The following is a 27,317-nucleotide window of genomic DNA, read 5'->3' on the forward strand; positions in this document are numbered from 1 at the left end:
GTATACCTGACAAGGTTATAGCTGTTCTGTTTTATTTCTGTGCAGATGTGTTCTTATAACCGAGCACATATATAAATTTCTGTAGACTTAAGGTTTTCTTTATGCAGCAGAGAGATAATTTAGGAGGGATAATGGGCTGTGGATGGAATTCACAAATAAAACCACACAGAAAACATATATGACCTGTTACTGCCTATAACTTATGCTAAGGTCCTGGGCAGCACTAAAGCTCTGAACCAACCTGTCCCATTTGCTTCTACTTCTGTTTTGGTCTTTGTCTGCCAGGTTTTTCTCAGGAGCTCCACTTTGTAAACAGAAAGTGACCTGCTTTGTTTTGTTGTTAGAAACTGATGAAGTAGACTCTGAAGACAGCACTGAGCCTCCCCACAAGCGGCTTTGCTTATCAGAGGATGATCAAAGCCTTGATGACTCCACTCCGTGCATTTCTGTTGTTGCAGTTCCAAGTAAGTTGTTTTAAGTTTGTGTGCTCCTGAAGCAAGTGTTTCTATTAGTAAGAATTAAAATTATTTGCATACAAACCAGAATGTTTTGTATGTTTTATTTACAAATGTTACTAATATCATCTTTACCTCTCAGTCTTGGATGTTTTTGCAGCAACTTGTATCTACGCAGTACTGGCAAAATAAACCTGCCTTAAAGCTAGAGGACTGCAGGTACAGGTGTATTGAATTAAGTGCAAGGATAAGTGAATGAACAACAAAGTAAATGCAATTTTCTTTCTAAGAGTTTGCAAAACAGTATCAGACAGTATAGTTAACATTTCTGTGCTTTGTAATATTGAGAAAAGTCATGTTTGTTGCAAAATATATGGTAATCTTAATCTAGACATACAAAGAGTAGGCTGCATGCTGAATTTGAGTCTTAAGAGTACTGACTATTAGGTAGTACAATAGTTAATACAATTTCCCTAGCAGAGACAAAACCAGATGTAGCAAGTTAAAGTACCAATTTACGATACCTCGAGTGTCTATTTATTTGGTGGAACTTTACAAAAACCCTTAAAATTAAAGGTATTGCCAAGTTGTAGGAAAACTAGGAGAAAAGAATGCAGCCAAAAGATTTGAAAGTCCGTTAGCAAATGGAAAATCCTGAAGATAGCACCAGAAAGAAAGCACTGATACAGTACCAAATCAGACATCTTTTATTTACATGCTTCATATTAGCTCCTGGCTATAGTCACATGTAGAACTGAAGGTTTCAAAACTATATATATATTTTTTTGAAGAGGAATAATTTGTAATCATCTTGATGCTTTTACAATGCCAACAAAATCATACTAAATAAGGCTCCTTTAAAATTTTCAGAGCAAAGGTGGAAATTTGTAAAAAAAAAAAAAAAAAAAAAAAAAAAAAAAAACTATAGCATTCATAAAAAAAAATTGTTACAAGAGTAAGGTATATAGCTAACTTATCCATTCTGAAGTTTCAGAAAATGATCAGAGCTTTGAGGTGACCATGACTGCTACCACTGAGGTAGCTGAAGATGAGATTAATGAAGGGACTGTTACTCAGATTCAGGTACAGTAAAACTTCACAATTGACCTAATTTTTATGTACATTGTTATGTAAATGGCAATGAAAAGAGAAACAGAGCAGAAAAGGCTTATTAAATGAATAAGGTTATTTTTAGTATGAAACTGCTGTATTTGAGCACAGATCTTGTTTATAAGTGTTCCGTAAAAATGCAGTTTAATCGTTTTATTTATAAAAGTGATGATTTGAATCTAACTGCCCAAGGAGTGATACAGTAAACAGTGGTAGGTGTAGCCCTCCAATGCTAATTATTTGCTCTGTGGGAGTCAGCACAGAAGTAGGACAAGTTTATCTATTATTTCTGCTGCTATTTTATTATAAATTAATCTTCACAACAGGCCTAAATCTGCTCTATCTTGTCACGCAGTCCTCATAGTTGCATTCTGTTCTCATTGCGGGTGTACCATGTTTAAAAGTTCTGTATTGGAGATGTTGGTCGCAGTCCTCTTTCCACCAAAGCCAGTGAGAATCCAAGTCACTAGAACTTAAACAGGATGAAGACAATTATTTAATTAATTCCCACAGCATCTGTGTGTTAAGATGCTATATCTTACTCATGTGTTTTAAGAAAGATGAATGTACTTCTAATAGCAAATCTAAAAGTGGCACTTCCTGAGTAGTCAGCAAGATGAACTAGGTGTGACGGTTTCCTTTCCTTTAAGTTATGCTTCCATGTTAGATGGAAGAAGGTGATAGAAAGATCCGAAGATATAACTGGGTGATTCCATACTTGTCTTTTCAAGATTCTTCAGAATGAACAGCTGGATGAAATCTCCCCAATGGGCAATGAAGAAGTGTCAGCTGTTAGTCAAGCCTGGTTCACAACCAAAGAGGATAAGGATTCCCTAACAAATAAAGGTAGGATATCTAGAATAAGATTCTCCCACACTGTAAGAAGGTAAGCTGTTCCAAGTGCCTCTTAGGAACATTTTGCAGTTTGCATAAATAAATCTCTGGCATTTTTGCTGAAGATATTTGAGAAGACTGATTTTAAAACTGCAGAGAGATCTAATACATTAAGTTTTCACCATCCCTCTTAGACTTCGTATGCAAGAAGAAAGCTGGAACCCCAAATGCTCTTGGAGTGGAAGAGTGGCCACAGTTGAGTAGTGGCCATAATAGAGAACTGCTGTAGGTAAAGTGTCCCAGCGCAGGTGGGGCAGACAGCTGTGTGTTTGTTCCGTTTGCACTTCGGCCTGTTTGAAAGTTGGGAAGCTCCAATCACAGGGGAGGTACAATGTGAAAAAATGAATTTGTGCTCAGGTCAACACATCTTCCTCTGAGTAGGGCTTATTGGTCTGACTGCTCAGTTGTGATTCGTATTAAACAGTTTCTGGAATGGAATGGGGATTATGCAGACCAAGACCTACTGAAGTAACTGTTCCTACTGCTGAAACTGCCACCCCACTGGCATATTTCCCTTTCAAAATGATCATGTAATTTAAGAGTTGCTGAACTTTAGAGATTTTTTTTTTCTGGGTCCTGCCTCTTTCCCCCAGGAGGCATGCCTCCTTTCTAAAGGCTGGGAAACAGTTTCTATAATGTCAAATGAAGACATGTCTCTGCAGTTTCCTCCGTCTCTCTGCTGTTTTTCTTGTCCTGACCTTAATGCTTCACAGGAAAACATCTCTTTCAGTCAGTCCAAAGCAAGATCTTTTTTTATTAGAAAACTTGAGGGGAAAAATGGTTTTCTCTCACTGAATCAAATGATCTCTTACCCCGTGATTTCTACTCCAGAGGGCTGTTGAGCCAGTGAAAAAAAATGTGGGCAAGGCATGCAGAATCTGGGTGTTGTATATGGAAAATTCAGAAGAAGGGAGCTGAGCAGTGCGGTCTGTGTCCATTACATTAACTGGTCCCAAATGTGCAGTTGCTTGTAACAGATTTCTACATCCTTGGTATTTATTAGATGTACAGAGCTTCTAAATTTTTTAGTGTTTTGTGCAGGGATTATGTGAGAGGTAGGATAGCAAAGATACATCCTTTTAGATCACAGTACAGAGGCAGCCTGGTAGAAACCGTGTGCCACGCTTTTTGCGTTTTGGGGTGAGAGGAAGTGCAGAGTGTGCCATCTTTTCAGTAGCTAGTGGTGAAGGACTTTGAGAGCAGCGCATTTTCACCTGTGACTGAAGGAGCAAGTACTGGTGATTTGGCAGAGAAATGACTGACTGCATGTGGCTTGGTGACCTTATGTGTGATGAGTGTCCTGTTGCACATGTTAGAAAGTTTCTGCATTTGTTCCTTTTGTAGCTGTTTTCACAGGCATATCAAGTGGCATTTACAGTTGTGAATGAATGAGGGCACTAAATCTAGTGATTGCAATTAAGAGAAGTAATTTTGGGAAGACATTTCCAATAAAATATGCTCAGAAAAACATCTGTGAAACCATACTAGCTGAGCCTTTTGTGGGGTTTCCATGCTCTGTCACAGAAATAAGCTGTGAAGGAATCCCACTGTGCATCTCCTTTTAGAGTATCTCGGAGTCTGACAGGTGTTGCCTGAGCTTCTCATTTTGTAGCAATCTCCACCTGATAAGAATGCTTTTTTCTTCAAGAACTGTGGGGATAATAACCCTGGCTCTGAATATGCAAACACGTGAAGTGCAAAACAGACTTCCTTTCCTAAAATAGCTGGAATTTCATGTAAAGGGTAGCTGTGTCCCTGTAGAGGTCAGTTCAGGTACTTCGATAGAGGTGTGATTCTCAGCTATAGCAATAGGTTATTGTTCTGCCTCTGTAGCTGTGGAAGAAGATACTGAAACCATCAGGCACAAGGGAAGAGTTTTCTCTGATCAGTTAGAACATAATTAGTAATAACGCCTGTACTTTTCATTATAATTGGATTTAAGTAAACAGTCTCTCTGGTGCGATCTGCCTCTCAGCTCCGGTAATTAGGAGGCTGAGAAGGAAGTACCCTGATTTTTCTGAGCAGAGATGGGCAAGTAGCCAGCACTCACCAGTACTTAAACTGGGTCACCAGCCTAATCTTAATTATAAGCGATCGTTGCTATTAAGTATGTTATAAGCTTGAGGGGAAAAAAAGAAAAATTTGTATGTAAATTTGAGGGAGGAGTGTTTTAATGTTTTATTGAGAAACCCCAAATTTGATTTTTTTTTCCTTGCATAATGTCAATTGTTTTTACTTTTAAAGCTTAGCTGGCATTGAAGTTACTAAGGGCACAGACAGAGTAAATAAAAGGTTTGTTTCTATTCACTTTACACTTTTATTTTGGGAAATAAAACACCTTGAGTCTTTCTTCCGTCTGTGACCACTGAACGCTATTCCCAATGCAAAAAAGAGAGGATGCAGCTTGTGAAAAGACACCCCTATGGACAGTACTCCAGTGGGTAGCACTGCACACATCTTGGGAAGCAGTAAGGCATATAAGAGAACCCCACAATGCTGCTAATTTCTTGAGTAGTACTGTGAGTCACATATCAGGTCCCAGCTTCTGGAATCATTCGAGTGCATGGAAATTTCAGCTGTCAGTTTAAAGAGAAATTTTCAAGTTGTGGTTGAAGAGAGAGCCTGAAAACATGACTTGACAGCACACAGAGGAGTCTGTGCTCTGTGTTTTAAAAATTTATGGTTTTGAGAAGGGGTCTGACATGCTTTATTTAAACATTTTTTGGCAGTTGACTATTACTGAGGATGCTTTAGCTGTTCTGAAATAAACTAACTAAAATTAAACAGATGTTAAGTAGCTAAACTTAATATTCCATTTTCTTCCTTAATTGCAATACTGAAGCATGTTTTTTCTGATACATTGTTTTGCTGACTTTCACTTTAGTTTCATTTCTGTTTTAAGGCCATAAGTGGAAGCAGGGAATGTGGTCAAAAGAAGAAATCGACATTTTGATGAGTAACATTGAACGTTATTTAAAGGTATGTGTTAGAGTATGTTATCTGCCAGTTGGTGTAGTAATGCTGCTCCTGCTAGAAATCAACTTTCTTCAGCACTTCCCGGAATGTGTTATACACACTTCTGATCAGTACATAGAAATGGTCATTACTTGTTTGAAATACATAAGATAATAGTACACAGGAACAAAGACTACCAAATGTAACCTTGTAAAGCTCATTTTCTTTACAAAGTGTTGAATACAACTTCCAGATTCCTTCAATGCCATATTTGTATTTGCTTTTAGTACACTGATCGGATGCATGTATCTGCTTTCTTGCCATTAATATATCGGTGTCAGAGTTCAGTGTAGAAGTAGGCATGCAGTTATAATGCTGACAGTGATAATTGCCAATAAGTCATATTTGTGGTAGGCTTACAGCTGAGAATATTTGAGCTGAGTGCTTGTAGCTGAGAATATATAGCCTGGATATTACAGGTTCACCATCCTTCATTTGGGGATCCAAAAAAGCCCTGAAATGAGTCATCATTGGTATACAAATCCCTCAGGACTAGTTGTAGAAATCTGTTGTCTGCCCACACCTGTATTACAGTTTCTCCCACAAAATCATTCAAGTATTATTTTCTAAATCTAGGTGAGCGTTGTTAAGCTATCTAGATGACTTCCTTGAGTTACTGCTGAATCATTTGATTCATACTTGATTCATACTACCCCATTTATCTTGTTTCTTGTCTTTTGGAATTGTAGTTTAAGCTGAAATCAAACTAAAGCTTTGCTTTTATGCTTAACTCCAGTGTTTTTGTATAAAAATCTACTTTAAGTTTCCATCTGAACAAGAAGAGTAGTTTAATTGGAAAAATTGCTTTCAGATGAAGAATATCCAAAATTAGGTAATAAATGGATACAAAACCATTCAACAACTTCCACTTACATGATCCAGGCTAATTCCATCCAGTTGTCTTTTCTATAATGTTATAAATGACACTTCAGCTTTTGATAATAAAACAACGCTGGAAAGATGGTATGTGGATGAAAAATCTCCCATGTCTACTTGAACTTCAGTGTTTAAAAAAAAAAAAAAAACACCTAATGTTCAAAGATTTGTTTTTAAAGTAGCTATTTCATAAATACTTTCAATTCTGGACTGTCTTATTTGGAATACATAGAAAGTTTCATAATAGCATGCTAAGCTTCAGTTCATAAATGTTCTGCTTCTTGATCTGTAGGAGACTTTATCTAAGGTTTTTTTTAAATACTTTCCTCTAGGCCCGTGGAATAAAAGATGCCACTGAAATTATATTTGAAATGTCAAAAGATGAAAGAAAAGATTTCTACAGGACAATAGCTTGGGGTCTGAATCGGCCTCTCTTTGCTGTTTATAGAAGAGTTCTTCGCATGTATGATGACAGAAACCATGTTGGAAAGTATGAAAATCTCTAATGCTGCATGGTTTTATTGGTATGAGTAGGGCCATGTGTTTAATGTTTGACATGTTATACACGAGCCAGAAGATACTAGCCAAACAGACCCAGCTCTTCCTATGTGACCTCTGCTGAATTCTGCTTGATCAACCTTGATAATAGTTAAGTTGATGGTATCCACAACTTAAAAGGCAGGCTGCAGAGGGGATTCTGATGCAATTAGAAGACTTTGACACAAGCATGGATCTGCTGAGGTATAGTTTCCTTCTAGAACTGTGACCTTGAGCTAATTGCTCCTAATCCCTATGCCCTTAGTTTCCCCTACCTGTAAAGCAGTGGGTATGGTGTGATCTGGAAGTGCTGCTAGAGGGCATTAGGTTTTAGCTTTTAAACGTGGTTGAAAATGAAAACATCATCTCAATGGTGATTTTTTTAACGGAATTCTGCCTTATGGTGGCTGTAAACTGAGGAAGGAAAAAAATAGCTGTTTATTTGAGAGACTAATACATGAAATTTTAATTGTTTTTAGAAATTAGTTCAATAAGAATGGTGATTTTTAGTGGCAAATGAGGAATCTTAGAAATGCAGTAGCATGAAAAATGGCATTTGTTCTTCACGTTCTTTCCAAGCATCCTTAGCATTGAAATTGTTCCTTAGCATTGAAATTCCTTAATCTCTTGAGGTAATTAAAATTTTAATATGTGGTTAGTGAAACAAAAATATCTGTTCTATGTGATTTTTATTAAAAATAATGTATTTTTATTTACCTGTCACCTAGGTATACACCTCAGGAAATTGAAAAGCTTAAAGAGTAAGTCTTTTTAATAAAAAGTTCATGCTATCTTTTTTATATTTAGTAGCTTGAATAGTTTTACTGGGATTTGTTATGTGAAATAACTGAAAAGTTGCAAGTGAATTTGAGTGCTCCAACTCTATCAGAAAAGTGTGGTCAGTAAATTAATCTGAGGAGAAATGAAATATATGTTTTGATTATTTTGCATATTTTCTAGTGTCTATTCAAGAGTTACGCAACATGCAACTAAGTTCTAAAATAAGCCTTCCGTTGAAAACAGCATTGCAGATTTTTACAAGCCTGGTCGAGCTCAGTTGTGGTTGTGATAAACATCCTTTCCCATTTCTTAGGAAACCTGATGAATGGTTATTTCTAAAGAAAATTATAGGGGAAATACTACAATACTACTCTTGACCAATAAAATATGGTGGAGAGGCAGAAATTGTCAATAAGGCTCTTTGATTTTTGCCTATTAGGTCAAGGGGTAGGAGCTGCAGATGTTACCTGCTTTTGCAGCTTTACTGGGTTGACCAGATTGAAGAAACCCTTTTGGACTGAAGGAGGGCAGAGTAATAAAATGTAATTTTATTACATTGTGTTGGTGGATTTGTTTGGATCAATTTAGCTGGTTTGTGTCATTCACAAGGTTCTTGTGGCTCCAGTTGTGCCATAAGTAGTTGTGACTCAGCATGTTAAGCATCCCTGTATTGTGTGGGGGAGGAAACGTTAAAATTATGGACGTGATTTTGCAGTGTTTTGCCTAATTTAAATTTTAGGATGCCTGGGTTTTCATCAGCCATTACTTAGATTTCTCAAGCGGTCTCTGTACCACCTGAAACTCCTTGAGGAAATTGAGTGGAATGGATTTTGTATGTCTATCTAAACGTTCATATTGTGTTTAACACAGTAATTAAGCTTCACAACACACCTGTAAGACAGATGCTAAATGTTTTATAAGCAAGTGTCCTGAGGCTTAGCTCCACCATTCTAGAAGAAGGCTTCTAGAAACACACAGAAAAATTTGCAGTGATGGCAGAAAAATACATTAAGAAAACTATACTGCAATATCAAAGTGCTTCCCCGTTCTCTCTTTAAGCCTGTGATCTGCACATTTATCCTGTTTTTGTAGAGAATAATGTTGTAATCTCATAACTGGATATGGTGTTAATGAGCGTGTTTCTATTCAGGCTGAGAATAAAGCACGGTAATGATTGGGCCACGATAGGAGCTGCACTGGGGAGAAGTGCTTCGTCTGTGAAAGATCGGTGTAGACTGATGAAGGATACTTGCAACACAGGTAAGGTAAACACCTTAAATGTCTAATTAAAGTGTCTAATTAAAACCCTGTTGCCTTTGTCAGTGATGCCTTCAGAGATGTGTAACTCTGGACTGGGTGACTTTATAATGTGAAATCTGGTGACACTTTTAGAATGCATTTAGTAGAGATGTCTGCTGTTTCTCTTAAAAATCAGTTTTGTAGCCCATTATCCATCAGATGTTTATGCCACTGGAGCATATTTTACAGAGGTGGATTAAGAAGTATTTCCCCTTGTGTTGAGTGTTCACAGACATGCAGAGAAGAGACGGCTGCACTTAAGGAGTAAAATATTATGTGCAGTGTATATATTCAAATGCAAGGAAAACTTATTCAGACCTTAGGTAGTTAAGTAAGTTAGTAGTTAAGGTAGTTAATTCGTAAATTAAGCTGTTACGTGATTAATTTACTTCAACTCATGTAACTCAGGTAGCTTGGACCGGTTTGCTTTGGTGAATACTTCGATCAGTTCTGCGGGGTGTTCTGTTCATATGCAAGAGGAGAAGAGACTAAAACTTGACAGCAGAATGGAAAACTGGAATTATGCACCTATTAAGCAAGAATGGATATATTATAAATTGTCAGTATGAGAGAAAGTAAGAAAGTATGAGTGTTAATACTTGTCTGGATTAGGCAATAAAGATAAATATCAGTTGACATGTTACAGAACAGAACAGACAGTATCTGCTGCTGGCTAACTTGGAGGACTTGTCTCTTTCAGGAAAGTGGACAGAGGAAGAAGAAAAGAGGCTAGCAGAAGTAGTTCATGAGCTAACCAGCACGGTACCAGGTGACATTGTCACGCAAGGTGTATCTTGGGCTGCCGTAGCAGAACGGGTCGGAACGCGCTCTGAAAAGCAGTGCCGCTCTAAATGGCTCAACTATCTCAACTGGAAACAAAGCGGGGGAACTGAATGGACCAAGGAAGATGAAATAAATCTGATCTTGAGGTTTGTTGTTTTAGTTGCTTTTGAAGGTTCAGAATAAGTGATGCTAGCAGGATTCCGTTGGGGTCCCTTTTGCTGGTTTCTTAAACTCTAAAAACTAGAACCCTCCAGAAGTCACTGCTGCATTTACAGTTCCCAGAGATTTATTATTGAACGTATTTTTTGTTTTTTGTTTTTTTAGTGAATTTTAGTGCTCGGGAAAGGTGTCAGATTGAAAACCCTGGAGACTGCAGTCTTCTTTATTCCACAGAACAGGTACAGCACAGGCAGCGACCGTGCAAGCTTCCCACACATTGCCCCACCGATGCGCTTTAACCCTTAACTGGAGGGTAGTTCAGTCTCCCTGCCCGTTCAGTCCTTGGCCTCTCAGCTGAGATGACCAACAAGGGGCAAGTGTGGTGGTGGTTTCTGTGATGTGGACATCTCGTCTACAAAGAACTAAGCTGAGACTGCAAGTGAATTTCATGTAGGCCGCCAAACACTGATGGGATCAGTGCTGATTAGCACTTCAGATGGTTACACTTGAATTAGCAACCTGGTAGTGAAAATCTCAGTAACTTTGGAAATCTTTTGCTCTCTCCAGTCCTCCTCCCATTTCAAATGGCTTTAACTCAGGCTTTTTAGCCAGGGGATTTTTATGGGTTGATTGGGTGGGAATAAAAATCCAAGGCATATAGGGAATCTAAGCATTACTTACAGAGCACTATTCACTAACTTCCTGAAGCTGTTTGAGTTGAGTTCATAATGAGTACCCTGATTCTGCATTTTAGTATGTGCCGGATATAATTCTTAATATTTCTGTACAAATGGTATCTGTTTAGTCTTAGTTCAGATATCCTTAACTCATCCTTCAGAGTTGGTTTTGGTAGCTTTTTTATCCTTTTATTTCTTTTTTTTTTTTTTTTTTAACTAGTGAGAGTATTTGGTACTATTACTTGGTTTATGAAGAGAACTTTTCTTAAATTTTCACAAAAATCCTTTCCCCTCTCCCTGTTCACCTCTCTTTCATGTGCTCCAGGTACGGATGAGCTGGAGGCAGTTCAGAGAGATTTATAGTATTCAGACAAATTCTGGTAGAACCCAGTGTGTGCATAACATCTGCCAGAACTGTGAAGATTGTCCCTTATCTGGAGAGCTCGATGGGTTTAATTTATGAGGAACTGTTTAGTATTGTAGCTAACTTCATCTACTTTGGCTAAGAAGCATCTGAGAGGAGGCAAAAATTCATTTTAAGGATGGATGAGTGTTACTTAGGAGAAAACAGAAGTAATTATAACATGAAATTAATTAATTGAAAGCTCAGGGTGAATCTCAGGAAACATTTCCTGCCTTGGAGATGTGTTTGGGGAATGGTTTTCTAAAGAAAAAAGATGCAAGCGCCATTGTTTGGAATGCTTAACAATAATCTGATCAGAGCCCTAATGTACGTGTAATAAGGAGAATAACCTTGCATGGCAAGGGGATGGACTGGATCACCTGAGAGATCTAGTCCATCGTCTGTTGTTGATGATTCTGCTTGACCTCTGGCAGCGTGGAGCCTTGGGAGCCTGTCGGTTGCTGAGCTCAGGCGGACCATTCACTAGCATGCCGTTTGGCCTCTGTTACATCTGACGAGACCAGAGATGTGCAACAGCCCTTCCAGTCTGGAGGGTAGTTTCTAACAGGTAAATCTGTTCTCTGTCTTGTCAGGATAGCGGAACTTGAAGTTTCTGATGAAAATGACATCAATTGGGATTTACTAGCTGAAGGATGGAGTAGTGTCCGCTCACCGCAGTGGCTTCGGAGTAAATGGTGGACCATTAAAAGGCAGATTGCAAACCACAAAGATGTTTCATTCCCTGGTAATGTACTAGTTGCACGCTTATCTTCTGAAAGCTCCTTTCACAAATGTCAGAGGAATAGGGCTGCATTTTGTTGTCTGCTTAAGCATTGATGGCCCAAGAGCACGTTGCTCCTATACTGGAAGTTACTGGCCCCTTATATCTGCTGGCTAAGTTGCACCAACATCCAGTCCCTTATATGTTTCGGTTGAAACAAGCCAAGCTGATTTGTACAACTAAACAGTAGATTTTGCCAACCGCCCTCACTTTGGCTGAAGTGGGAGCACATATCTAAGCAGCTCAGCTGGCAGATCTCATGGTGATGATCTTTGGTATGGAGTGGAGCACAGGGGCCTCTTCAGGTGGGAGAGTCTGGCAGTATCGCTTCAGGTTAGATCTGTTACCTTCAAAATGTTTAACCACCTCACACAGTTTTTATTTTATGTTAATTGTAACAGAAGGCAGATCTGTTACTAGCTGTATGGTGAGTAAGAGGGGAAGAATTGAGATTATAAAGCTCCCTTTAGTATGTGTAATTCATAGCTTTCATTCGTGGTTAGAGAAACCAGTGCCTGACACAGGATATTTCAGTTGACATGAACTTTCATTCAGTCCTCCTTTTCTCTGTGTTGGAGAGAGGGGAAAAAAGTCAGAGACACAGAAATGAGGTGTGTAGCAGTTCCCTTATACTGAATGCTAGAAAAACAGGACTCAATTTTTGTTACCTTGTATATTTCAACTGCTCCCTCAGTGGGACCAAAGTAATAGTAGGGAAGGTAGGTGGGTGCTTTTGTTTGAGCAGTGGGCCAGTGTGTGTGCAGATGAAGAATTGCAGTGTAGCTGCTGAGATGAATTCTGTTTCTCGGTCCCCTTTTCCACTGACAAGTCTGTCAGTCTCTCAAATCTAATTCCATCTTTTGTAAAATTGGAGGTTTTATTTGTGATAGCAGCATTACACAGCCAGTGGTACGGCATTTAATTACAACTTGGGAGGATATTATGCTTGTTCTTGAAGAGGTCCAAAAGGTTAGGAGCTTTTCTGTATTTTCCAAGAATTTTAAAATGTCTAGGTTCCTTGAGAAAGCCAGGTTCACTCCAGTGGTTAACTGTAAAGGTCTTGTATATATGTGCTAAATGTGTAGTTGGAAAAATGTCTGAATTGTTTAGGTTCCAAATTCAGGAAGATTTTGCTGTTTTTCTCATCTTGGTTAAATCTCACATGCACAATTTCAAATGTCCTTCTTCAACGTACTTTAGCATCAGTGTTCTTTCTCTCAGTACTTATAAAGGGCCTTAAGCAACTGCATGAGAACCAAAATCCAGGACAACAGCTTTCTGAGAACAGATCTGGAGGTGGATTACCAAACACTAACTCCACTTCGGGGGTTCAGCACGTGCAGATTCGGGTGGCTCGTTTAGAGGAGAATGCTGGCAATGCTTCAAGCCCAATGACAGCTTTGCAGATCCCAGTCCAGATAACACATGTCTGTAAGTAGCTGAAATGCATGGCTCATTGTCCTCTAATGAAACCTAAAGCATTCTTTTGTTAAAAAGGTGAAGGAGGAGTTAATTCTGCTGTGATCAACTTCAGATAAGGATTCCTGGATTCCGTTTCCCCATTTCTAAATTCGTTAGGCAAATTTAGGCACTTCTGTGACAGTAGGCCCTAGAAGCTGCAATTGGAGCAGCTGCACCCAGGGGTTACATCTCTCTACATGGACAGAAGAGCCTGCCACATAACGTGTTCTTTCCAAAAGCCTCTTCTGAAAAGGCTTCTTGAGAACATACTGAAGTCTGTTAATGAAGATGCAGAATATAAGTGTAATCTACCAGTTTCTTCCGATAACTCTTGTCCGTAGCAAGGAATATAATGTACCAGATCTCCTTTTGTAAAATGCAGACACCTCTATGCCTAACATCTGATGGAGGGGCATTGAAGCAAGAAGGAATATAATATTTTTTTCCAGTCTTGTTCTGCATTATTCAGTTACTTCTAAGCACAGAGAGTCTGGAAGGCATTAGTCGCTGTGTCACACAGATGAGTTTAGCTGATGATCTGCCCTAACCAATCTGCTCTAACCACTTTTTTTAAATTGTTACTTCCCATCCTCTTAAGGATGAGCTTTGCTCATTAGCAAACATTTGTTACCAGCTCTACCCTGACTGTAGTGCTTATTGTTTGGTTTTGTAGCTAATCTTATTAAGTTACTCCAAGCCAGTCACCCCATATGCAGCCTGTCTTTTCCATTGTCTGCTGTTCTTAAGTGTGTCATTTGTGAATTTTATTAAGAATATTTGTTGCTTCAGTCTTGCTGATTAAAATGTTAGCTAATAGGGCTTCAGCATGTGAGTAGAAAGGCATTTGGTAACTAATTTTCTGTTTATAATTTCATTCGATTAGCCAGTCTTAATGAATTTAAGTGCCATCTTCATTTTGTCTCATTTATTTCTTAATTAGAATTCCATGCAACGTCAACCCAAGAACTTTTTACCTGCAGTAACAGATCTGTAGTCTCATACTCTCAGCCAATTTTGGTCAAAGCTACTGGTTTTTGATGAGCCAGCTGGTATTCTGTAACCCTTAGTCTTTTCTGTAATCCTGTAGTGGGAGTTTTGTGATCTCACTTGCCTTTGCATCTGCCTAACAAGTCTCTTCCCCGTGTTAGTGTGCTTTCCTGAAGAATTTGTGTTTGTCTAATCAAAGTGAATGTTGTGTCTTGTCTGCCTTTTTCTCAATCCCTTGAGAGCTGAACCTGTTAATTAGCCAATTTCAGCTGCATATGAGAGAAGGCTCAGCATTTCAAAGGGGTAATTCCTATAAGCTTTATGAACATGATTGGCTAGGTAACAGACAGGCTGCATTTTACAGCTGTCTGCTACTGGATGTCAGGAAATCTGCAGCAGGAAACTTTGAACATGCCACTACATTAATCAAAATTGGAGCTCCTGTCCTCTTAGAGACCAAAATTAGTCTACTTTGAAGCCACAGATTGTGAGATGGAAAAATTTCCAGTGCTTGTAGCATTGCTGTCTTTATTAAGTAGGTATTTTGCCCTTCTAGTATTTATGGCATTACTGGTACTGATATAAAGAATTAATTTGCCTCCTGCCTTCTGGAACTTGTGAGTTTTTCAGGAATTAAAAATCATCATTATGATTCTGAACAGCGTTTTCAATGCTTTTTAAAGCCTTATGTGTGACCTGTTTTTACCTGGAGATCTTGAAATGTCTGATACATAAACTACCTTTAGTGGTTCTCGTAGCTCCTTTTAATATTAATGAGAATAATTAAATAATTACCTGTGATAGGAATACTTACAACTTTTATACCCTTCAACCACAACACACAAGATAAGCAAATACCTTGGGGAAGGAACATCTGATGTTTCTGCAGTGATGGACATACTGCAGAAGGCAGAAAAGGTTTTTTTATTTAAAAAAAAAAAAAAAAAAGAGAGAGAACAAGTAGTCTGTGGGAGTCATAGCAGTATTAGACCTGACACCATGTAAAAAATAATAATAATAATCCGAAGGATATTGTTGCACCAGAACCCCGTACAAACTTCATTATACATCTTAAGTAATTAGATGATGTCAGGTAACTTTATTGTTTGCCTTTTCTCCCTTGGAACCTTTACATAGTATTGTATCTTAAGTACCAATTAGAATAACTTGTCGTTAGGATCGCCGTGGTTTTCTTTTTTATATTACTGGAATTAACAATACCTTGCTGTGTAGCAATTACAGTGCTATGCTCTCTGCAGGGCTGAAGCACTTTGGTTTACACACTTAACCTTTCTTTTTTTCTTCCTTTTGCAGCCTCAACAGATTCCCCTGCTGCCACTGTTGACTCCGAGACCATAACATTAAACAGTGGAACACTACAGACCTTTGAGATTCTTCCAGTAAGTAAGAGAGAACTGGTATCTGTCACTGTAGTTTTTGTGTTAAGCACAGATACATCATAGTCTGTGGAACTGGGCATTAAAAAAAAAAAAATGGAAAGAGGAATTTAACAGATCTAAAACTGAGAAGTTCAAAGCAAAGTGTATTTCCAAAATAATGTGACATACTAGGGATGTGAAATAAAATGTGAGTTATAGTTAAATGCTTTAAATCTGTCTCAGTGCATTAGTGCTATAAAGTTTTCTTTTGTGCTTGTGTTCTGTTGAAATCTGACATGAGACAATTCCCAGCACGTAAAGATTCTTAGTTCTGTTGTACTACAACTTACAGCATTTTTTGTCTTCCATCTCGATGTTAAGAGTAAATTTAATTTATTTCTTACCTGCTGTTGTACAGCATAACACATACAGTCTGTTAGCCTTAGTAGATGTTTCAGTAGCCTAAAGCTGTAGCCAAGTTTGTTTCTCCTTCTGGAGTGCAGTACAGGAATCAGAGCAGTAGGCACTGGGCTTCTGTTTGTTTTATTCCAGGGGAATTACAGTGGGGCTAGCTGCTGTAAATAAGCATGCTCTGAGTGCGGCGCAGGAAATCAGCGTGTTTGGGTATTAAACTTGTGTTGTCTTCTGCAGTCTTTCCACCTCCAGCCTACTGGAACGCCAGGCACCTACTTACTACAAACGAGCTCAAGCCAAGGCCTGCCTTTAACGCTGACCGCTAGTCCTAACTTGACCCTGACAGCTGCTGCTGCTCCAGCCTCCCCAGAACAGATCATAGTTCATGCCTTATCTGTATGTATTTTGAGCAGTGAAATGACTGAAGTTTGGGCAGTGGTGGGGAGGGGAACGTAATGGTTCAGGGGCCTGCCTCTGTTTGCCTGTTAAATTTGAAAAGCAGTCAAATCATAACAGCATTACTTCACTTAAATTGCTGAAACATGAGCGTTTCTTTTTTAATCGTTTTTAAACACTCTTCAAGTTGCTTGAAAACTTAGCATGGTTAGTTCTTAGTGTGGCAGAACAGGATGTCTCCATCTAGTGGCTTGTCCCAGCAAAACAAAATACAAATTTCCTGATGTCTCCAGTTATTCTTACGAGCCTGTGCTCATGTTCTCAAAACCTACAGTGCAGTGCTAGTCTTTGTTAGAGGGTGGGAAAGGGGAGGAAACTGAAGACTGAATAACAAATGTGATGCAAAAGGGGGGGAAAAAAAAAGCTCTATAATCTTCAGAATCCACAGCAATCCTCACCTGAATAGTTGCCTGTGTTTCATACTGTGTCTGTACTTCATTTGTGAATTACAGAACAGTTAACACAAGGATAATGGATGATCTGGGTTGACATTCTATACACATAGACCTCAAAGTTATGCTTAGCAATTACTTTGAATTCTTTTGCTTCTGTTTGCTGAAAGATGTGAGGATGCTGGGAGGAAAAGAGTCTCTTAAGTGTTTTGTTTGTTTGTTTGTTTCTTTTTTTTTTCTGCACATACTGCTTACAGCCAGAGCACTTGTTAAGTACAAGTGACAATGTCACAGTACAGTGCCACACACCAGGTGTCATCATCCGCACTGTTGCTGCTGAAGACATCTCCTCCTCTGTCACTCAGGCAGAACTTACTGTTGATTCAGACATTCAGCCAGCTGACCTGACAGATCCTCCTGACACCCTAGAAACAAACAGCTTCCCAGACGACATCCATCAGTCCAAGCTCAGCGATGAAGAGCAGGCAGCCTACAGTGAAGGCGATGCCTCAAAATTCAGCAGCAGGAATAGGAGTGAGCTGATGGATGGAGTTATGGTGAAAACTGAAGAGGAGATTTCGGATGCCAACCTGAAACCAGAAGAGGATTCTCACTCTGATTTACCCAGCACCTACGTCACTGAGGTAAGGGACTGCATGATACCTGATCCTTTTCCCTCTCTGTATTCAGAAGGATTTCATTGCATCTTTGACCTTTATGTTAAGCTATTCATGTGAATGTCAGTGATTTAATGCGTATCATAGCTCCAAGAGCATTTTTTTTCAGATCCTCTGTCTCTGAGCTTTGTTATTATGTTATGGCTGTGAAAGAGGTAGGATTTAATTTGGAACTCAGGCTTAGATGTGACTTCATTGTGGGCACTGAATCCCTCCCTAGCAGTGGAGCTGCTTCTCTACTCAGGGTACTCCTGAGGGAGGGCAGTGGAAAGTGGTGGTATTTGTAGCACAGAACAGCTGTCTTTGTTACCATTTGGTGCTGTTACTTTCAGCCAGGCTGATAAGTGTATGATGCATGCACTTTACAGGTAGATAGTCTGCTGATCAGTGGAGGTGAGATAGAATATTCAGCTGTTGTCCTGTGAATCTAATAATGTATTTCTAGGTGCACACAGTTTCCACTTTGAGGACTTCTATTAAACAGTGTACTCCCAGTTAAGTATCTGTTAAATGGGACTGAGAAGCATTTAAGTCATCTATCTCTCTGACCTTGATTTTATTCAGCTTCAACAACTCAGGTGCAGAAACAAATTTATCCAAATGATTTCATGCATTTGGAGTGTTTATACTAAATTCCTCCATTTTTCTTTTGCTGAAACTATCATAATGAATAAGGCAAGGAAAACAGATACTAAAATGAATGTAACTCTACTTAGTAGGTAGAAAATGCGTCTTTCTCTCGAAGTCTGATTAGGTTAGACTGTGGAAAGAGATGAATTAGATTTGAATACCACCTCCTGTTCTCCAGAACAGTGCGCTTTACTGTTGCTGTAATTCTGCTTTATATCCATGTTGAAAAATCCATTGTTAATACGTTTGGACTTAGTTAACCTTTGTCTTTGCAAAAGTAAACAGACACTGCCTATCCATTATGCTCTTACCAAGAGGAGGATCACTACCTCTACAGTCTGCTGCTACACAGGTGTTTGGCTCCTGAATACATCAAAGCAGGGGATTTTCTATTATCTCATAATTGAAATGGTTGTGATAAAATTCTCAGCAGTTGAGGCAGCCCATCCACTTTCTACTCTGTTTAAAAATGCAGCTTCTCAAGTTGGAATTGGTAAATTTCTGCAAAAAGCAGAGTTCCTAATTGAACTTCGCAGGAATCATTTATAGCTAGCAGAGTATCAAGAAGTACTAAACTTCCTGTACAAAAGAGTAAACTGAGTTTATAATTCTAATTTGCTTTCTCCTTCTAGTCACGTTCAAGTTTGATGTGTGTGCTTAAATTCCAGGAAATAGAGACTGTCTGTGAGTTTCTAAATGAAAAGTTACTCTAGAAAGACATGCCTAAATGTTGCTTTCTCTAAGTCAGTGTTATTTTTATGCACTTGCAAGTATTATATTGGCAGTGTGGGTATGGGTGGTGGGAAGTAAGCAGCTGTGCTGCAGAGTTCTGTTATTTCTGACTGGGAAAGGTGCCCATTTGTCTCAATGGTGTGTTTTTTCACACCTCCTTTTCTCAGTTCTAAGCCGTGCTGCTTATTGTGGGCAGGTTCAGCTGTGTTCTCTGCACAAAGCTGCTTTTGCAGGTCAGGCATACTGTGCCTTGAAGTAAAAAAGTTTGGAGCCACCCTACTGCCAGCAAGCTATGGGACAAGGCACAGCAATTCAAATCAGTCTTCTGAGCTGTAAAAACTTGTCACAGAGGCAGGAGTTGTGAAACCAAGTTATTAAGTTCAGGTAAAGTTAGCACATTTGTGGAGCTGGGAGACGCTGTAAAGGTATTGCTTCAGTCTCTCAGAACATCTAGGCAGCAGGTAGTGGGAAAGATTATTCCTGTTTATAGACAGAGTATCTGACTTACATGGGAACATTTTATTACCACCATGCAGTCTGTCATTTCCTCTCCCCATGTCCTGTACTGCTCACAGGGTAGAATTCCTCTTACCTCATTTTAGATGCGCACACTAGGATGAAACGTATCTTATGTGAAGTAATTAGCTCAGATGTTGACATTTCAATTTAATGAGGTAAAATTCATCCAGGGAGTCTACTTATTATGGCTGGCCAAAGTAGGTTTTTCAGCACATGCTACCAAAAATGCACTCTCATGTCCTGTCCTTCTGTATTGTGCAGGACCTGGGCTCTCCAACGATAGAACAAGTTGATCAGCCTACGATAGATGATGAAACTGTGCTTATTGTTCCTTCCTCCCATGGTTTTATTCAAACGTCAGATGATATAGACAGTGAATCGGTGTTGCCCCTAACAACCTTAACAGGTATGTATGTGTATTTGATGCTGGAGCTAGCGTTCACTACATCAGTATAGCACTTCTGAGTTCTTTTAAACACTGATCTTTGTCTTCTCTTGAATTATTTTCCAAAGCATTGCTTTGAAACTTTAACCACGTTGATTACCCCACTTACTTCAGTAGAAGTTGAATAAAATCTCGGCCTCGTGGGAAAAGCTGAACAGCAGCTGCTTCATGACTTCACTGAGCTGTTTCCATTGCCCTTGAGCCTTGAATTAGTACACACAGGCTAATGAGTAACTCTGGGGTGTGTTTCTTCATACCTGTGCTGGAATGAAATTGGTTTCTCATCTGAGAGAAAACCAGAGGCATCAGAAACGCAGTTACTCTTGATAAACCGCTCGATAAGCTCTCATGGTGAGGGGCTGGGCTCTTTGGGGTGTTTGCACAGCACTCATCTGGAGGGGCTTGGTAGCTTTGCTCCACTTCCCCATGCCAAGAGTCATCGTAGGCTTAGAAGCAGCATTAGATGTGTTCTCCCAGTGCTGCTCCTAACAAATGCTCCTTTCTGGAGGAAGGATCTCAAGCAAAGTCATCTGAGGATCAGCCTTGGGCCTGATACAGTAATACCTGGTGAATCCAAACACGAGTCACACTGGTTGCATCCATGTTAGTCATGGCTTCCCTTGAAACTTGAAATGGAGAACTGACTAGTTTAATAGAGTAACATTCCTTAAAATTGTTTCAAAGCTCAGATTGCACTTCTGTCCTGTGTATTTTATGTCTTGTTACAATGGAACAGTAAATAATGAGTTCTGATGTACTGTGTCTCCTGCCAGATCCTATCCTACAGCATCACGGAGATGGGTCACACATTATTGGCTCATCACTGGGCAGTCCTGACTTGGAAGATTCAAAGGACGTTGAAGATTTAGTGAGCTGTCACTGAAGGAAGCAGCAATCGTGTCCATTTTGTATCGACCATGTTCACATTGTGGAATTAGTTGCAACCCTGTGCCACGTTTCCAAAGAAAGCAGTCAGTCCGTGTCTTTAAACAGAACCTTACAGTTTGAGATGACTACAGTGCACTTTTCCTGCTCAGGCTATTTTACCTCATTTGTAAAGGGTTACAGAGCAGCCAGCCGAAGCCTGATGTGCGACGTTTCAGCCAGGGCGTTTCAGTGTTTTGACAGAAGCCCTGTTGGATTGCTCAGTGCTGGGATCCACGTGGTCAGTTCTGATTTGACTTTCTGGTAGTGTGCTGAACCACACACCCTGAAAACTGGACAGAAGTCAAGGGTTGTGGACCGTAGCCTCTTTGTGCCGCAGCAAGAAGTGGTTTGCACACGTTTCATGAAGAATGGGTGAGAATTTCTGCACTTACTGACTTTTGTAATACATGGAGCAAGACTGTTACATTTCAGGAAGAAATGTATTCCATCTAAGACTTCAGGGAGCATGGGCAACAGTGTAAAGCCATGGTCTGCATTCCCATCTCATCTGGCTTATCAGTACATCTGCGGCGTAGGACTCGAGACTGATGCTTATCGGGTTGGCCTGGTCTGCTTGTTCCTGAGCAGTCCGTTGCTGGCGACGGACAGAGCTCAGAAAGATCACTTTTGGAAAATGTAATTATTTTTTTTCCTTCATCACTACAGCAAGCTGAACAAAAAGGGAAGGCCTGTAGAAGAGGGAAGCTGCTGGAACCCACCAGCTTCTCCCTAAACTCTTTTTCTTTTTGCAGGTTGTTGTGAGCAGGCTGGAACGTTTGTCTCTCGCTGTTTACATGACACTACCAGCCACCTCTCCGGAGGTGATTTATGCAGCAAGTTACAGGATGGGGGGTGGTGAGGAGGTGGCAAAGTCGTGGAGAAAGAGCTCTGTGAGAATTTGGGCACAGGGCCTGAAGGCAGAGGAAGCCGATTAATTCCTACATTCAAGGACTGAAACAGACACTAGGCTGAGCAGCAGCCTGCTAGCTAGGGATTGAAAGAAGAAGCTATAGAAATTAAAGACTCGTGTATAAATTATTTTATTTATTTCTGTAATTAGCTCTTCATAATCAGGAGTTGGTTTTTTTCAGTCTGTGGTTTTGTTAATGTGAAAAACAAGTTGTAGTTTCAAATTGTTGCCTAGGGAACAGAAATAATTGTATATTCAGTTTAAACAAAATAAAGAGTATTTGTCTTATGTAACTGTAAGATGCCATTTATTTATACTGCTACAGATCCTTGCAATGCTGCAGTTTATTTGTACAGTAATAAAAAATGCTTTTTTTTTTCCAAAATGAAAAAGCTTGTGCCATTCTGAAACGTCAGTACAACTGGAATGTTCATTAAGTGCAACAGTAGCTCTTCAGAAAAAAGCAGAATGTCACATCTTATGGCAATAATTCTCCCCGCCAAGAGGGACATTACATATACATTTACATGAAAATCATGTACTGATTGATCCTTGCACAACCCATTTCTTTCCTCTCAGGCTGATTGTCTTCACTTCAACAGCTCAGGTAGAGCTGAGAGCTGAGCTGAAAGCAGTCTGGTCGGTGCTGGGCATTCCCCGTGTCCATCATTTACCCACTTCATGGAAGTACAGGTTGGCACATATACACAGCATGACGATAGAAAATAATATATAGTAAATCAGGTTCCTGAATTTAGGTTCCAGGTCTCCTTGTCGATACCAGTAGATCTAGAAGAATGAATGAGTTTTTATTACTTAAAAGTTCCAGATATTTCTTCTTAGGAAACTTTCTATAGTAACTGAACTGGCAATTTCTAAAATTGAATTGTATTTTTTTATTTTTTTTAATTTTTTTTGAACAACCTAGCTCTCTGCCTAACAAAGACTAAGCTCAGAGTCCAGCAAATTTTCTTAACCATTGAGAAATACCATCTATGTCTTACCATACTTGTGGAATACACCAACAAAAATTTGGCAAGGTGGTTCCCCCCAAAACATAGCTGTCGGTGAAATTAGGGTGCCAGGTTGCCTAACACACGGGTCGTCAGCTTTCTTGAAGAGCTTGTTTGTTTTTTTGACGCTCAGACCTGGCTACAGCCAGCTCTTTGAGGACAAATGGGACAAATGCAGCATTTCACCCTACGCCATCTGTCTTGCAGAGACAACCAGCCATGGAACCAGAGGCACTGACCAGGTGTCACAGAGCAGCTTCCCAGCTTACCCAGCAGCGAGGGACAGGGCCTCAGTGCAGGAATTTTCCCAGATGACAGCTGGCAGAAGGAGCTCTGAGTAGGAAAAGCTACAGCAGAGGGAGGAGGCACTCGGTATGGTGACCTTCCTTTTCCTTCAAAATCCAGCAGAAATAAAACTCAGCAGCAGTTGGCTTAGCACGCTGAGCTCTGCGGTGCCAAAACTGCTCACCTCTCTGTCATTGACATGTTTTTCTGCATCCTTCCCCTCTTTCCCCGGCAGTGGCCTCACAGAATACGAACCGTTAGGGATTTGCCTACCAAATGAGTCACAGTGGGACTCCTCAACAAAAACTGCAAGCTGCTCTCAAGGCCATGTAAATATAGCTGGTCATTTAGGGCCAAGGAACGTGTGGTTCAAGGTAAATACCCCAGTGCATGTTGTTGTGGAGTATAAATTATTCCTGTTGTTGCAATGACACTCCTAAAGTCTCACCAAGATAACTGCCACCAGAGTTTCCTAATATTAATTACAGATTGTGCCTGCACTCTTCCTCGAGCAGCTGCTAATTAGCAGCAGTAAGCTTGTTGTGCAAACACTAAAATAAACCTGACAATAAGCTGATTGTAAAAGGATAACTAGTGGTACAGCTACAAAAAAAAATGAGGCCTACTGAAGTTTCCGACCCATGCAAAGAGCTTAAAATTTAAGGGGAAAGGTGAAGTCTGTAAGTGCCTGCCCCTGCTCCGCTCACTGCAGCTCCTCTTCCCTTTCTGGGAGGAGAAATCTGGTGCTGAGGGACCTGGAGCTGGAGTTGATATGGGCAGGCTCCTCTAGGGGAGTGTAAAAAAAGGCACCCCGTAAGTCAGATTTTACTCATATTTCATCCAGTCATGCAGGTAGGCAGGGTGGTACTTACAAGTATGCCGGCAGAAATGCAACACAGGGAGATGCAGAAAGCAAAAAATACGTTCACGGGTTTTGGAGGTAGTTGCGGGAAGACAAAAGCACTGATGAGAGTGACCTGTATGGGGGAAAACACAAATAAATGTTTTGCTCTCTCCATCCTTCAGGTCTGAGAAGATGAGAGGCCCTTCATGACTGCTGGGGCACCACAGCTGCCTGCCAGTCTCTCCTCAGACCCTTGCACAGGCAACAGCCAGATCTTAAATCATGGCAGGAGATCAAATGGCTTGAGGGAAGACATTCTCCTTCCCATCTTGGCAGAGTTTCAAAAGACAGGCCCCGTAGTTACACCTGGACCCCAAACCACTTCAGTCAGTGAAGTTTTGCTGTCCACTGCTGGGAGGAGCTGCGGTTTCCCCCAGGAGCTCTGGTGTCCACCTCGTCGCCTATGGGAGGCAAGAAACACAGGCAGGGACACGGGATACTTACCACGAGCAGCAAGGACGTCAAGCCGCCGACAACTAGATTGATGATTCTGTCCTGAGGAGAGAGGAGAATTACACACACATGAGAAAAAAAAATAATGCAATAAACTATGGGGTTTGTTCCTCCACGTAAAATCAGACCGTTTGTGCTCCTACACCTCGGGAGCTGTCAAGAAAACCACCACAGAGTCCAAAAAGGGAGCTGTGAGAAATAAATCCAGACCAGGTTAGCAGAAGCAATGAACAGGATGAAATGCAGCATCACCACCTCCCTGCGAGCACACTGACTCCTGCAGCTGGGCTCTTCCACCGGAGCTAAACCCCAGAGGTAGCTCTGGTCTAGGAGAGGCCCATGGTTTTCCTCTGCCGAGCCCACGAAGCTGATTTTACAGAGGGAGGATGGAGTTGACGCTTGGGCTCAGCTCCCTGCTGCCAAAAAGAGGCGGCAGGAGGTTGGCAGCTGGGTCGTCACACCACGGGGAGAGAGCTTTGCAAAAGCAGAGCAGCAACAAGTGGCCATCCCGTGTAACCAACCTAAGGCCAGGTTTTCCCCACGGTGAAACCCAAGGGTGCTAAATTTTTTCTGAACACGCCGCCGGCAGAGCGAGGTATTTCAGGAGCTGGAGCTTAGAGCCCCTGACCCCGCAATCCCAGGCTCGGCAAAAGCAGCGAGAGGCTGCAGCTCCGGGCGGCTTAGAGCAGCAAAAAGGTTAAAAATACCCGAGCAGGAGGCCGAGGCGGTTAAGGGGATTGGGGATGACGGAGCCTTTCACCTCCGGGTCATGTCCCGAAGCATGGCCTGCCCGCGAGCTGGCTTCAGCCCCACACCACAGGCTTGGGGACCAGGAGAGCGAGAAGTGAGAGGAGGTCCCAAACCCCTTTCTGCTCATCTCCATGGTCCTTCCCACCCTGCAGGCAGGCTGAGAAGCCCCCGGCCCCATCCCATGGCCAAGGCCGCCCTGTGCCAAGAAGCAGATCGATGCCCCAGCACCTCACCATGCCCGTGCACTTCGCCCTCCAGACCCGCTCCCGTTTTGAGGCAAAGTTCACCGGTTTTGAGACAATTCCCAGCTCCGAACCTCTCCGACGTTTGTTCCTAAGCAACCTCCGGGAAATCCCGAAGGAACCATTCAGCCCCGCACAGGGAGCCTTTGTCCCTCTGCCACCAAGAAACCACTCGCTGCCTATCCCCTACAACAGCTTTCCCCAAAATAATCCATAAATAAAAATCCTCAGGGCCCTATCAGATGGGCAGGGGGTGCCGTGCAGGATGCTGGATCCACGTCCGAGCACGTGAGCTGATGTGCAGAATTTCTTATTTTCCACTACCCGTTGCAAGCAGAGCCACAACCACAGAGAGAAGGGGATCAAAGGGATCAAAGGGGAGAAAAGGGATCAAAGAAGGGGAACCGCAGAAGTCCAGGATCAAAGGCTGGACCGGGGACGGAGATTTTGGGGTTTGGCAGAGGACCGGCACGGCTAGTCCTGCTGCCAGGCTCCGGTGCCGCCACCGAGACCCCAGGACCTGCCCGGTTATGGCAGCTTCCCCAAACCCTATTTGTGGCTTCCCCAAATCCCCCAGCTGTGAACTGGCCACCCCACACACCCCCTCACCCCTCGTCCATCCCCTTGTAGGTCCCAAGCCCCCAGCAGGGTCCCATTCTGCACCCCAAACCAGGAACAACCCCATATAATTTTGGCTCTGGATCCAGGAACCACCTGCAGCCCCAGTTTTGGGGATTTAGGAGGGAGTCTGACCCCATAAACACCCCCATGCCCCAGCTCCCGGCCCCCACCCCAAAGCCGGGAGACTTTGGGGGATTACAGGGGATTGACACCTGCGGAGCCAGCGCCGCCGCACGTCACCCACCGCAGTGCACCCCGGATTGACGGGGGGGGCACCAAAGGGGGTCCCCCAGCAAACACCCCAAAAAATCAGCAAAATGCAGCTCAGTGGGGTCACAGCCCCAGGGGTGGGGAGACAGGACAAACCCCTTCCCTAAACCTTGGGGCTCCCCACACCCGGAGCTGCTGCTCCCCATCGGGGCTGGGGGATTGGAGGGTGCTTTGCGGGCGTTATTTGGGAGTTTGTTTTTTGTTTGTTTTTTTTTTTTTTTTTTTTTTGAGGGGGGATTTGGGGAGCTTCTCTGTTATTTGGAGAGGGGATCTGGCTTCGGGGGATTATTCTGGAGCTGCATTTTTTATTTCTTGGGGGGGGGGGGGATACAGGGCGGGACATTTCTGTATTTTTGATTTCAGGGACTAATTAGGAGGGGGGCTGCGGGGGTTTAATTATTCATTTATTTATAATTCTGGTCATTCAAAGGGTGTTTTTTTCTTTTCGGATTTGGGGATGACTTAGGTTTGGGATTTGTTTTTGGGGGGTTGTTTTTCCTTTTTTTTGTTTTTTTTCCTTTGGGGGCAGCTTTGCTGCTGTCCCAGGAGGAACGGGGGGGGGATGGGGGGGGTGTCGATTCTTTCTTATTTTGCCGATTTTCTTCGTTTGTTCCCCTGCTTAATTAATTCCGCTCTCGGGCAGCCCCTCTCCATCGGGCAGGGACCCTGGGGAGGGGGGGTGTCCAACCCCCAGATCTCTCACAGCGCAGCAGGGGCGCATCACTGGGGACCCCTCCCTCTGCCCTTCCCCTCCCGGGGGGGGCTGCATCCCACCCCGGGGGGATCCCTCCTCCGTTTTGGGGCTGCCCCCCCAGCCCACCCCCTTACCCTGGCCGATGTCTCCCCGAAGAGGGGCCGGCTGTCCGGGCCGCCGGTGCCGTAGGTGCGGGCGGCGAAGCCCTCCATGCTGCGGGGGGGGCCGCGGCCTCATGCTGCGCCCCGCTCCGCACCGCGCCGACACCGCCACCGGCGGGCCCGCAGCTCCCGGCACGGCTCGGCACGGCTCGATACGGGACGATACGGGGCGATAGGGCTCGATACGGCACGGGAAGGCTCGCTACGGTACGGCCCCTCTGCAGGG

General features: G+C 42.0%; 2 protein-coding genes across 5 annotated transcripts in view; one reads left to right on the plus strand and one right to left on the minus strand.

Annotated features, from left to right (window-relative positions):
• The window catches only part of DMTF1 (cyclin D binding myb like transcription factor 1), a 28,391-nt gene extending 6,441 nt beyond the window's left edge, over nucleotides 1-21,950 (plus strand). For 2 of the 4 annotated variants that reach the window (XM_084299454.1, XM_084299455.1), the window contains exons 3-17: nucleotides 345-464; nucleotides 1,444-1,538; nucleotides 2,297-2,411; nucleotides 5,362-5,438; nucleotides 6,683-6,840; nucleotides 7,616-7,648; nucleotides 8,818-8,927; nucleotides 9,667-9,895; nucleotides 11,582-11,733; nucleotides 12,991-13,200; nucleotides 15,532-15,617; nucleotides 16,248-16,406; nucleotides 17,116-17,502; nucleotides 19,678-19,822; nucleotides 20,635-21,950. In XM_084299454.1, the coding sequence (XP_084155580.1) occupies nucleotides 345-464; nucleotides 1,444-1,538; nucleotides 2,297-2,411; nucleotides 5,362-5,438; nucleotides 6,683-6,840; nucleotides 7,616-7,648; nucleotides 8,818-8,927; nucleotides 9,667-9,895; nucleotides 11,582-11,733; nucleotides 12,991-13,200; nucleotides 15,532-15,617; nucleotides 16,248-16,406; nucleotides 17,116-17,502; nucleotides 19,678-19,822; nucleotides 20,635-20,744 (2,186 nt within the window). In that variant the 3' untranslated portion in view covers nucleotides 20,745-21,950. The remainder of the gene's footprint in view (nucleotides 1-344; nucleotides 465-1,443; nucleotides 1,539-2,296; nucleotides 2,412-5,361; nucleotides 5,439-6,682; nucleotides 6,841-7,615; nucleotides 7,649-8,817; nucleotides 8,928-9,666; nucleotides 9,896-11,581; nucleotides 11,734-12,990; nucleotides 13,201-15,531; nucleotides 15,618-16,247; nucleotides 16,407-17,115; nucleotides 17,503-19,677; nucleotides 19,823-20,634) is intronic. The other 2 variants (XR_014619028.1, XM_084299456.1) reach the window with 2 other exon arrangements.
• A 414-nt stretch (nucleotides 21,951-22,364) lies between these two features.
• TMEM243 (transmembrane protein 243) lies at nucleotides 22,365-27,145 on the minus strand (the record flags this gene model as incomplete). The annotated part of the gene is made up of 4 exons (XM_084299512.1): nucleotides 27,065-27,145; nucleotides 24,345-24,395; nucleotides 23,869-23,973; nucleotides 22,365-22,487 (listed from the first exon to the last, which is right to left on the minus strand). Exons 1-4 carry the CDS (start codon nucleotides 27,140-27,142, stop codon nucleotides 22,365-22,367), a joined length of 357 nt encoding a protein of 118 aa, XP_084155638.1. The 5' UTR covers nucleotides 27,143-27,145.
• Nucleotides 27,146-27,317: the final 172 nt, after the last annotated feature.

This window comes from Netta rufina (genome assembly GCF_964035555.1).
Source record: "Netta rufina genome assembly, chromosome: 1".
NCBI lineage: Eukaryota > Metazoa > Chordata > Aves > Anseriformes > Anatidae > Netta > Netta rufina.